Source organism: Pagrus major, chromosome 19, assembly GCF_040436345.1.
Source record: "Pagrus major chromosome 19, Pma_NU_1.0".
In the NCBI taxonomy this organism is placed as follows: Eukaryota; Metazoa; Chordata; class Actinopteri; order Spariformes; family Sparidae; genus Pagrus; species Pagrus major.
The window spans coordinates 22,080,607-22,093,040 of record NC_133233.1 but is presented as its reverse complement, the minus strand read 5'-3'; the positions used below and the strand labels follow the sequence as shown (position 1 = coordinate 22,093,040).

The window sequence follows — 12,434 nt, the reverse complement described above, 5'->3', positions numbered from 1 at the left end:
TCACACAGGCAATTTTGCTGACGGTACTTTCTCCCTTCTCTCCCCTATGTCTTTGTCTCTCTCCTCTTTTTTTTTCTCTCTCTCTCTCTCTCTCCCTCCCTCCCTCTCTCTCTTGTTCTGATAGGTGCCAATTATACAGCCTGTGTGTTGAAGCCTGCCCGGTCGCCACTGACCCTGTTAGCCGGCTTTAATGTCAACTCCCCGGCTCCAAAGTGGAGGGAATTACCCCACTTTTAGTCTCCAATCAGGAAAAAAAGAAGAACAACACGGCAAAATGCAGAGCTTGACTCTTTTCCGACCCATGCGCTCTTTTCCGGGTCTGACTGCTCTCGCGTTCTGGTGAAAAACACAGGGTCAGGACTGTGTGGATAAAACCCTGAGGGTTTTGACATTTCAGCCTTACTGTCTTTTTTTAGTTTTTCCGCTGCTCTTCTGGCCTCGGTGCTTTTTTGGAGGAGGCCCAGATGATGGGGTGGTGCTGCTCAGGCATATGCAGAGCCCTGGCTCTCCTGGCGCTCCTGTTTCCCTTGCGGGAAAGGGGCTGCTGGGGGCTGAATCCCAGCTCTGGGGATCTGGAGAAGTCCCCGCACTCTGATCCAGACCCCTGGGAGGCCCTGCACAGGCACAAACGCAGCTGGGTATGGAACCAGTTCTTCGTATTGGAGGAGTACACAGGAAATGAACCGCTCTATGTTGGCAAGGTAAGAGATCTGTGACCGGAGCAGCATTAGCACGGCTTAAAGGGGCACTATGTGGTTTTGGAGAAGGATTTTAAACTGAATGAGGTAATAATACAAACTCAGAAATATTTATTTTTTCCAGAACTGAATAAACAAGCTTTTCTCAGAGGAAAATGAGGTGTTTGAAGCTAGACAGGTGGCAGGGTCCGCCAAATATAAACAAAGTCAAACAGAATGTTGTCGTTTAAGATCAGTTTGTTTATTCAGTCATGAAAACAAAGCAAGTTTGTTTGTTTGGTTTGTTTTTAAGCCATAAAAAATCAGTCATTGAATGATCTTTCTCTTGTCTCACATGGTGCGCCTTTAACAACGTGCACAACGTTTTAAATGTGTAATACACATGCAGCATTTCATGCAGAGCCTGCTCCAGGTTTTGTGCACCTGTACGATAATACACATATCAATAACCTCTTACCATAACGACCTGAGAAATCTAGGACACAGCAGTTGTTTTCACAGAGTTGTACATATTCTCACTGCCCTATATACAGTATTAAACAAATGAAAAGAGAAAACACAGACAGTGTGGGAAGGCGTTCTGCGTTTCTTTTATCCCAGCCAGGTTGGAGCGTGAGCCTGTGCAAATGTACAGTTTCAGTGTAGAGGACGCTGTACGACTTGACACGGTAATTTGCATTGCAATCATTCGCCGGGAAAAAAAAAGGTACATATTACTCAAATGTGTCTTTGTGGAGTGGGTGTTCTGCCAAGGTACAAGCAGATAGATCAAAGTAATGCATGTTTTGGCAGATAAATAAGTATGAAGCCCTCCCAGTGACACAAGTGGCGTAGTTAATACGAGGGTGCACCGACAAAGTGACTAATCAGGCATTAGCGAGTTACAGTAACGCTGCTGTTCTGTTATGGATCACAGTCCCTGAGGTAGAAATGTGTGCAGGAACAAAAACCTGCAGACTTGACCTGCAGTCTCCTGTCCTGCATACTCCATGCTGGTATTCTGAAGTTGAAGGAGGAGGAGTCAAAAGAAGATATTCCATCAGTCAAAAAGACCATTCAGCAAGCTACATGCCAAGCCAGCAAACCACTGCACCCTCCCAACCATGACTACAAGAAGTTAGAGGATTTCATTAACCAGTTGATGGCCATAGAGACAGTCATCACCAGAGCTCGCTCACTGAAGGCCAAGTTTGCCCTTTGTGAGGGTGAGAAGGAAGAGGACAGAGAAGAGCTAGGGAAAAAAAACTCAGTTACAAGTAGATGTTCTGCTTGTATTTTTATTTAAAAGCAAACTAAACTGTAACTCTTAAGTATTTATAAGCAGCATGTAATACATTAACAAACATTTATGTAGTTTTTAATCAAATATGGAGACATTTAAGTGTTAACACTATGTATAAGTCGTCAAACAAGCTCAATTGACCCTGTTATCAAGCCTGTCATCGCCTCATTACAGACAAATGCATTAATAAACACTTGTATAAGAATAATGAAAGGTTCATAGTTCAGTGTCATCGTCTTTGTACACCACAAGAGTAAAAATGTATATTTACATTTGCTTACGACGACATTATAATGTGTTTTAAGTGTTTAATCGGGGGTTAACAAGTGTTTACAAAGTTCCAATTATGCAGAAAGGCTTTTCAGATGATTAATTAACGACGCATTGGGAGACTACTTATAATGCAGGAAAATACCCCATGTGGGTGTTTAACTATTAATTGATTTTACATTTTTGTGACTTCACAACAGAGTTCTCTCCGTGTTAGGGGGTCGCTGTAGTGGGTGTGCATTGTGAACAGGAGAGGGCTCAGGACGAAGCCCTGTGGGGCCCCAGTGTTGAGAGCGGAGGAGGTTTGAGTTCAAATTGTCTGTGGTCTGCCTGTGAGGACGTCCAGTATCCACTTGCAGAGTGTGGTACTCAAGCCAAGAGTGCTTGAGTACTAGAGGTTACCACTGGAAGTAACAATATACTGCGTCTCGAATAAATATTACTATTATTAGAGATTGTTGTTTGGGTTAAAATAACGATGTTACTTGTGTGACTTCAGTTACTATTGTAGGTATGTTCCTATACAGACTTTGTCGCTCATTATCCTTCACCCAGATTTCCTCCTTTGCTGCTGTAGTTATTACTTTTGCTGCCTAACGAGAAACGTAAACACTGGTTGCAATAAGCTGCTTTCACAGTTGATCTATATGGTTGTTTTTCTGATGAGGAAGATGTTTGTATTCGCTCTGTTGTGATCCATTTCAGTTTCAAGTGTAACCAGCCAGGTCTTTCTTGGAAAAGATGTTTCAATGTCAAGGGACTTCCTAAAAGTAACTGATGACAGAAACCTTGAAGTTTACTTGACAGCAGAACCTGAATAAAAATGACTTGTGAAGGTTCACAACTGGAAGTAACTGGTGACTATACCTGTCAGAGGAAAGTAAATAGTAAAAAATAAAAATAATAAAACATAAAATGTAGTTAATTAGATGAACAATACAGCGTTAAACTAAAAGAGTCATGTAAAATTCAGGCACAAGTACCTCAAAATGTACTTTATTACAGCAGCTGCATCAATGAAATGTACTTAGTACCACAGCTGGAAGTAACTAGTAACATACAACCGTCAAAATGATGTTGTGGTGTGAATTTAAATTAAATACGTTCCACAAAAAGTAACTTGTAACTCTGCATGTTAAATAAAAGTATAGAGCACAAAATATGTCACTTCCTTCTGAAATGCAGTGAAATAGATCTGAAAGACAAAGAAATTGAGAGAGTGAGATAAACTACAAGCACAAGTACCTTAAAATGAGCTTTAAATAAAACTACTATATACGGTTCACAACTGGAAGCAGCTAGTTACCATAGCTGCCGAATAAATGCCTCAAAATGCACTACTCTGTTAATTTCCCCATCAAATTATTATGCATAATCACAAGCTAGTTTTTCAAACAGCGTTGTAGAATGGTTGTTTTACATCACAGGGTTTGGTGTACACACAAACGCTGCTCCCCTGCTTTCAGCACCATGGTGTAAATGGACAGCTCCTGCCTGGAAAATGGCTCTGGTGTGTGTGCGCAGTGCCGGGCCAGATGGGTCTCGGATTGGTCTCTAGATCCCTGTTATCTTGGAGAATTTTCTGGTCTTATTATTAAATTAGTTTTCATCTTTCCGCTCATCTGCAGGATAATCATTCTCATCTGCATGTATTTGCCGGGTCTGCTCTCACAAGCCCATTTCCTTGCTGTCTCTGAACTGGATTAGTGTCTCCAGCTGGAATTAGGATACATTTGACTGTCCTATTGTTCTCCACCGTGTTTTTTTTTGTTTTTTGTTTGCCGGAGGGATGTCGGCAGGAAAGCATCTAAATCAGAATGAGCCTATTTGTGACACTGCCGGAGTTCAGCTAAAGGTCATTTTCTTGTCCAAAGAGAGTCTCGTCTGATCTGCGCATCTCCGGATATCTAATGCATCTGAGTATTTTTTGAACATCTGCTCTCCGATTCAAGCGTGTCCTTGTCCCGCGTTGACCGTTTTGGAAGTTACAGAAGAGAAGGCCGGCGCAGTAGTCGGGAATTTCGAGAGCCTTTTCTTCTGCACATGCTTGTGTCTGATTGCTTTTCTTGTTAGTAAATCCCGCAGGACACAAACAGGCTGATTACTTATTCATAGATGTGTAGAGATCTGCTTATCCACATAGAATATACACAAACTCATTTGCAACCCCTTTTCTAACAGGTAGTGCTTTTTCCTCCCGTGCGTGTATTGATTAATCTTTTGTTTCGTTTAGTATCAGATGCATTTATAGTCGTAGCGCTGGCCTACAGTCTGGGCGAGGGAAAGCATGTGAAAAGTCACACCGGCCCCCATCTCTCCGTCTTTACATGTGACCTCGTGGCCGAGCTCAGTCTTACCCATTCCCGAAATATGAAAAAATCAGATTCATTTCCTTCCCCACGGGGCATAGCAGGCTGCCTGGGAGCCTGAGGAGCTGTCACATTATTTGTTCCCTAAGATCACAGTTGTCACATGGCGTGTGTGTTTGTTTGGTATCACAAGGACACGCTGTAAAAAGTCCAGGGCGGGACACCCTGACCTCGCGAGCGACACGGAAGGTCCCGCCGTGTCAGGGAAAACGACCTTACTAGAAATGGATGCTTTAGCGGGTTTTTTTCACAGCTCAGCTCTTAATATTTCCAGCAGGTGATGGGCAAAAAACACCCAAGCGACATCGCCAGTAATCGCTTTTGTCAGACGTATCTAATATGACAGACAATAGGAATCTGTGTCCAAACAATGGCACAGCCGCTGCACAATTTGGTCGTTTATTTGGCTGCGAGCGGAGGGAAATATGATATAGTTGGTAGGAAAATGGGAAGTCATCACTTTGGCCTGGCTGCTCCCTTTGCATCTGCAGTCTGCTCGGCTTTAATGCATTCTGTCAGATTCTGAATTTCACAACCAAATGTCTCATTATGCCTTGGCACTCTGCCTCGGGTAAGTGTACTGGCCTGGAATCAGCTGCAGTCACACATCAAGCCAGCGGAAACATACATTAAAGGAGCCCTCGAACTGCACAGCAAATTGGTGACGCACATATTTAAACAAGCGGCGGAGCAACTCATCCACTTAACAAACACTTACTGGTACACATGATGCGATTAGCGTTTTTCGCCGCGTGTGATGAGTATTGGTGCGACGAAGTATCTGAGCGTTGCAAAGCTTCTGCTGAATAGGCAATGTTCGCAAGCGCAAAAGGGTTTTTTGTGAAACATGACGGCGACAATTTCGAATGTCAGGTTGGGATCTTTGTTAATGCAGCGACGTCTCTCTGTAACTTTCGCAACGCTTCCGCTACATAATTAAGGACATGTCTTTTTCTTCACGGATCTGTTTATGTTCGACTGGAGACGTTTGCAGCCTGTGAGGCAGAGTGCCGCTTCATGACACAGACCGAATCGCACCTTTTTTTTATTTTATTCCCCCCACAAAGATGTCTCCAAAATTGGCAGTCTGACTAACCATCAGAGTAATGGAAGGACTTATTCCACCTTATAATTCAGGCTGCATGCGGGGTAAGCATTAGCCGGGGCCTCTCCTGCTACTCTCCCTGAAGGATGTCTTCCAATACAACTAAAAGGAGCTCAATGAGGAGCAAGAAAATGGAAAACATCTCCTGATGGAGGAATCTCTTCAAGCTCGAAGAGAGGAAATGATAAAGGAAGCAGGACGTTTTTTCTTTTTTTCTTTTTTATCGCGGCAATCATCAGACGTTTTTATACGAGCGTGCAATCGTGAGTAATTCCTGACCCGGTGGCGAGAACCTGGTGTTGTGTGTGACAGTAATTAAGTTTAATAATCAAACAATATGCATCATAATGCGTCAGGGATACTCCCAAAGATAATTGCGATGGAGCCAACATCACATGTTACTATGCAAACCACTTCATTAGCATTCCGCGAGACGTTCACTGTCAAACGGGTTAGAATCATAGAGCACGGGGCGCCGCTGCAAAGGTCAGTCTCAATAGCATCTACTCACACTCGCTGGTGCTGCAAACACGCAGCTGGGGAGTGGTGAGAGCGGCGTGGTGAGCCGCAGAAGAGGGTGATTCGAGCTGACAGGGAGGGGGGCACATCATACACAAGCTACCCAGGGACAGGAGCTCACAGAGGAGGGAGCTCATGAGGCGTCCTGGGGGCCTGTGGGATGGTGGGAAAGCCTTTATCTGAGCCAGGGAATCAAAGGGGATGAAAACAGCGGTGTAAAGCAGACCAGAGGGGAGTTATCAGTGGGGTAGGGGAAAGGACAGCAGAGGAACATTGTTTACAGTCCTCTCTTAAGATGCAGCACAGGACCCGAGGTTGGCAGTTGTTTTAAGATCCTGTAATGTCCAGAAGGAGGTCAGGAAAAAGTCAACACATTGTTGAGTACAGGGAGATGCATTCAGGAGCAGTGACCATTATATTGGTCATTTAATCCAGAAAAATGGGTAAACAAAGGATGTAATGTACCCGTCAACATCCAACTAAATATTTATTCCACCTCATGCCACCAACTAAGCCAAGTATCAGTGTTGCCACACGCCGAAGAACCAAATAATTATACAAAAACGTATTTATCGTAACACCAGTGGGCTGCAGCTGCAACCCACCCTTCACAAACTTGCATCTTAGCATGTAAGCAGCCAAACTTCTTACTGGTGCTGCAACAAATAATCGATGAATCACTTGGTTGTCGGCCGCTATTTTGATAATCGATGAATCTATATACTCCTCCATGACAGCAAACTGAATATCTTTGGGTTGTTGACAAAACAAAATATTTGAGGACGTCATCTAGGTTGGGCTTCAAGAAATTTTCACCATTTTCTCTCATCGATTCATCAAGAAAACGATCAGCAGGTTAATCAACTGTGAAAATAATTGTTAGTCGCAGCTCTATTTCTAATCAACCTCACCACAAAGAGATGGGTTGACACTTAAACCAAACAAAAGGTCCAAAAGACAGTCACAAAGGGTTTTTAAGAGGTTATGATGTTGAAAAAGACACAACTGATAGTAGATTGTACAACAGGATAAATGATCATTTGTAGCCAAAAGGAGCCGCAGTGTTTAGTTGTCTTGTTTTCAAGCGGTCAGTCAGACGCATTGTCCCACCGTCCTGATTAGTCCTGCTCAGTGCGAGAAGACTTCACTCTGTCGGTTGTTTGGTTGGTTTTGTGACCAGTGTTTTTGCCAGGAGACTGAAGGTGGGGGGGCGGAAACAGTTTGAGCCCATCACAAAACAACGAGTAACATGAGGACAGCTGATCCCAACTGACTAAAAGAGGTGTGTCAGGGGGAGTGGCCTCTGATAAAAGCTGCAGAACTTTTAAACAGATTCAGGCAATTTTGATGAATAATAGGTAAAATAGATAAAAGTTCATTTATGACATGTCTGGAAAACTAAAATAATACGTGATGCTGAGTGAAGGGAGAGACACAACCAGCAGATATGTGTCTGATGGTCCATCAGGTCATTGGTCCACCTTAAAGCAACTGAAGCTTTCTATTAGTGACGCCGAAATTTACCATGGCGGTCAAGGCTGTGTGTGTGTGTGACGTGGTTGCAGCACTTACCTCTTTCTTGCTTTTACACGAAAACGGCGTCTAAACTTGGCCAAACAAGACGTGGTGACGCAGCAGGTTGAGGGGGATGGCAACCGGTCAGTCCGGGTGGGCGGACTGTCGGTATGCAGGGGGGCTGCAGCTGCTTCGACCCGTGAAGCCAAACAAGCTCGAGTGGGGCAGTTTAAACTCGAATCTTCACTCTAGACCTGATAAATCTGTCTGGTTGAGAAGTTCCCAGAAACGGTGCGTCATTTCAAACATGATCCTTTTCGTTTCCGAGACAAGACAGGCAGCTGGTGTCGGTCTTTTACGCTGATTTACTCCTCATGTGTTTCAACGTATTACAGAAGCTGTTTGTCTTTTCAGCAAATTTAAGTTATTTAGAGCTTCGATTTACTCGCTCTCCTCTCCTCTCAGCCCTCAGCTACATTTTTCAAATTTGATGATGTCTCGATAAAAACAGAGGTAGATCATTTTATCACTTGGGCGTGCTGTATCGAGATGGGATAAATCCTTGTAGCTACTAATATTGAAACCTAATTAAATATTAAGTAACATTGTAGGCAGGGGGTGTTGAGAGATAGTTTGAAGTTGCTGTGTGCTTTATGTTTTTTGTCTGTAAAAATCTCTTTTATGTTTTTTTTTGTGTGGAGTACGAGGCTGCTGAAGTTTCCTGAAGTGCTGATGTATTGAATTTTCGACATCCCCAACAGGTCTGATCCTGAATTATTCAAGAGAGGTCCTCAGCCTGCGCTGAGAGTGTAGACGGACTGTGAATACACACGAAAGTTAAAGTTTTTAGATCTCTCTATTTTTCCTCTACAAAGTGGATAACAGGTGGCCTGGAGACTGTTGTGTTTGGTATCAAGCGCTCTCTCCATTTCAATGAATAATGTACGCACCGCTCTTCATGTGATGCTAAGAAGCTGGTTAAATGCCTGCCACTTGTTCCTCCTAGAAAGGCTTTTGGTTATGAAGTAGAGAGCGTTTTGCCTTTTATGGGATTTAAAAATGTATTTAATTCGTTTTGAAGGCAGGAAAAAAGTGGTGATGTGAGGAGGGAGAGGTGTCGGTCAGGCATCTCTGTGCAGAGGCTTCTTGACTGTTCTCCTCAAAATGTAATGAGGCACTATAGACCAGCGCTCCTTTTTCATGGACTGGCTAATTACATCTCCCATGGATGGATCTGTACGAAATGAAAGCAGTTTGATCTCAGTTTTCTGGTTTTCAAACGGCATGGTACACCATTGGTCAAGAGACTGGAGGCATTACAAATGTTTCCTTGAGTTTTCCTCGCCGCTGTTTATTTTTCCTTCCACCACAGACTGTGTCCAGCGTCTTTTTAGATTAATTCATTATGTATCGCCCTGTGATGCTTACGGGACCCCTGGTTTGAAAGTCTATCAAGCTGCCATCGATTCAACAAACATCGAGGCTCCGTAGTAATCTGATTATTCTCCACTTTCAGCAGCGGTCTAGTTTTTTGAAACTTGGGTTTCCTTTTTCATGTTAAGGGAGGAACAATGATTTGATTATCAGAGCCAGATTTTAGGAAGGTGAAACCCAATTACGTGGTTCAGTATCACCTTATCTGGGTTTCTTGGAGTTGTTGGGAAGTACCACTTAAGGAACACTAATGATACCCAACCAGAGGTACGAGAACCCAGGGGAGCACCTGTGCAGGAACCGGGGGGAACATGGAAAGAACAGAGAGAGAGAGCTCACACTGAAAATATGCACAGAAATTATGACTTGGCAAAACATACATATCGTATAATATTACATATTTGTGCTTTGGAGGAAAAACAACACAAGAAGTCAAGTCGATGTGAGGCTGAGCTCAGCATGTTTACTGTCACAAGAAGGGATGCACAGTAGATATACAGTATCAGTGTGATAATGGGAAGCTGAGGCCTCATTAAAAGTGAGAAGAGTCAGGCATCCTTCCATTTGGTCGAGTAAGGGTAGTTGCAGCGGCAGTGGTGCTGACTGCGGGGGGTGCGGCCGGCCGAGGCGAAGAAGATGAAACAGAATCAACTTTTGGGAAGTGAGATCGACCTCACGTTACCGTGGCAAATCACGTATGCTGGCGATCAGATCCGGAGACTAGTGACTCAGCGTTTGCCTTGTGCACCATTATGAATCCTACTATAGCGAAGGCCTGACCTGCGGATCAGAGGCAGTAGTTAGGACCGGTCATTTTCAGGCAAGGCAATATATATCATATATTTTTCTTAACTGATGCTATTTATTGTTACTTTAACATTTAATTTTTATCTTGTTCATATCATGTTTTATTGTGTTTACAATTATTTTGATTGTGAAGCACTTTGACACAAAGTGGCCGTGGAATGAAGCCCGAGCCAACGCAGACACCCCGTGGCTATTCGCTGCAACGTCTGATTCTGTCTGAACGAGGCCTTATTGGCTCTCAGTCGATGATGAAATTATAGCCCTGATGACACAAAGCCAAATTGCGCTCACCGACTTAACAAGCGCAGCAGTAGGTAGCGGTAAGCACCTTAAAATGTTGGTTTACAATAAGAATAAGCGCAGCTCGCCGTTGTCGTCGTCGAACTGCTGCACCTTGTTAGAGCTGTACAGCGTTGACTAGAAAATCAAATGCGTCCCGTTTTGGGCCTGTTTTTCACAATGAAAAGGTGATTGCAATTTACAAAACTCTGTTTCTCCTGTTAATATTTTGTAGCAGCGGCGGTAGGGGGTAATTTTGGGGTATTTGTTCGGCCTCCATTCCTGTTGGTGTGAGTTTTGGAGAAGTGGTCGCAGCACTACTGTTTATATTTAGTCATTTGATTGTGATTAAACGGCTACTTCTATAACTTATGCTGTGTTTTTTTTAATCTAGATTATATTATTCAATGTCCAAATGTATCTAGCTGGTCTTACTGTGGTGGTCCACCCACTCCTGGATGAATGTAGAGGAGACACTGCAGGTGTTTCACAAGGAGAGAAAAAGTCTACAAGTTTCAGCACACTACTTCTTAGCCTTTTCTTACATACACTAAAGATTACGAACTCCTTTTTAAAGAACACAAATGTCAATTTACTGGTTATCTTATTGGTAATGGCCATGAGAAGCTGGTACTTACTGGTATCGCCTGAAAGAAATCCATATCGTGCAGTCCCTACAACCAAAAAACACCAACACATCTCCAAACCAACCTAATCATAGTTATAACAACATGATGCACTTGAGAGTTTGTGAGATTGCATACTCTAATAGTTCACCTAATAGCGGTCAAAATCTCAACCATCTTCCAATCAAAAAGTCAAATTAAATCCAGATTTAAAACAGTTCAAATAAATGGAGCTCATCTGACAGGAATCTCCTTTTAATGAATTGCTGTAACAAGTCGTAAGCACAGTGTGTGTGATTTATATGAATGGTAGAAAGTCTTAATAATGATTCACACACACTCTCCTTGTTAACAAAAGCGCACTGAGGGTTGATTCTGACATCAGACCGTTTTTGGAAACGGGAATGGGGGAAACACGTAAACGAGTTATCCGACTTTTTTCTCGCCTTAACCTGATTACCGCGCTCTCGGTAATTTGCTTTAATGTGTGTGTGCATGTAAAACGTGTTCAAATTGCAGCTCGGCTAAAGTAACCCGAAGCCTCCTGCCTCCATCCACACTCGCGCACACACCCAACCCCCACACCCTCCTACCATTTACCATCCATTGGCTGAAGGGACCCTAATATGCTAAAACCGGGGATGCAGTGGCCACCTCTCGCTGTAATTAAATTCAGTCATAATGAATCATAGCCCCTAATCCTAAAACAGGCTATATTTCCACAGGGAGGAGAAATGACCTACATGTACTGAAAAAGCTCTTAGTATAGCCTTTCTACTACAGCTTTCTTACTTGGCACCCGCTCTGAAAGCATGACAAACACACACAAACCTCACTTTGAGCGGTGTTGAAAGTAACTGACTTGGTGTGTCGTGCCTATTTCCATATCAGGGCTGTTTATTTATATATATCACACGGGGAGTAGTCAACAACATCAGGTAGAGGCTTCAAAACACTTAAAAGCAAGTCGTGTCACAGTTTTCAAGAGTTTCTTAATAACGTGGTCAAATCTTCTTTTTTTTTTCTTTCGACTTCTCCGTCCTGGTTTCGGCTAATGTTTTGTGACTTGAATAGCAATGTGATGTTAGACGGCTCATTGCTCTGCGGAGAAGAATGTGCGCATAGTAACACGAGGCAATTAGGGTATTGTATGAGCCAGTCATCGGACTAATGTTGGTGATTCACAACGGTGCCTCTGCACCTTTGCTCCTGGAGGTGTATTTTATCATTTGGAGACCATGTTGGTTGCAGCCCAAGATCCTGTCACCGATTCATTGTGTAAGGAAATACACTTGGCAGCAGGGGAACACAGAGATAATGCATACTTTGTTTTTTCTGTTTTGAATGGATGCAGATAGTAGGAGTAATGGTGCACTTGGAGGAGGAGTGCGTTAATTACGATTTCTATCTTTGGTTTGCGTGTTTGAATCATTGTGTTGGATTCATTAAAGTCCTTTTTTTGTGCTTAATTGCACATAGTGACTAATTGCATCAGAGAATTTAACATTTCAGCTTCTAATTCAAGCTTTT

At 43.1% G+C, this 12,434-nt stretch overlaps 1 protein-coding gene across 1 annotated transcript in view; it reads left to right on the top strand.

Moving 5' to 3' along the window:
- Positions 1-464: 464 nt before the first annotated feature.
- LOC141014545 (cadherin-7-like) overlaps positions 465-12,434 on the top strand; it is a 106,911-nt gene continuing 94,941 nt past the window's right edge. The window contains exon 1 of the mRNA XM_073488385.1: positions 465-701. Coding sequence (XP_073344486.1) covers positions 465-701 — 237 coding nt within the window. The remainder of the gene's footprint in view (positions 702-12,434) is intronic.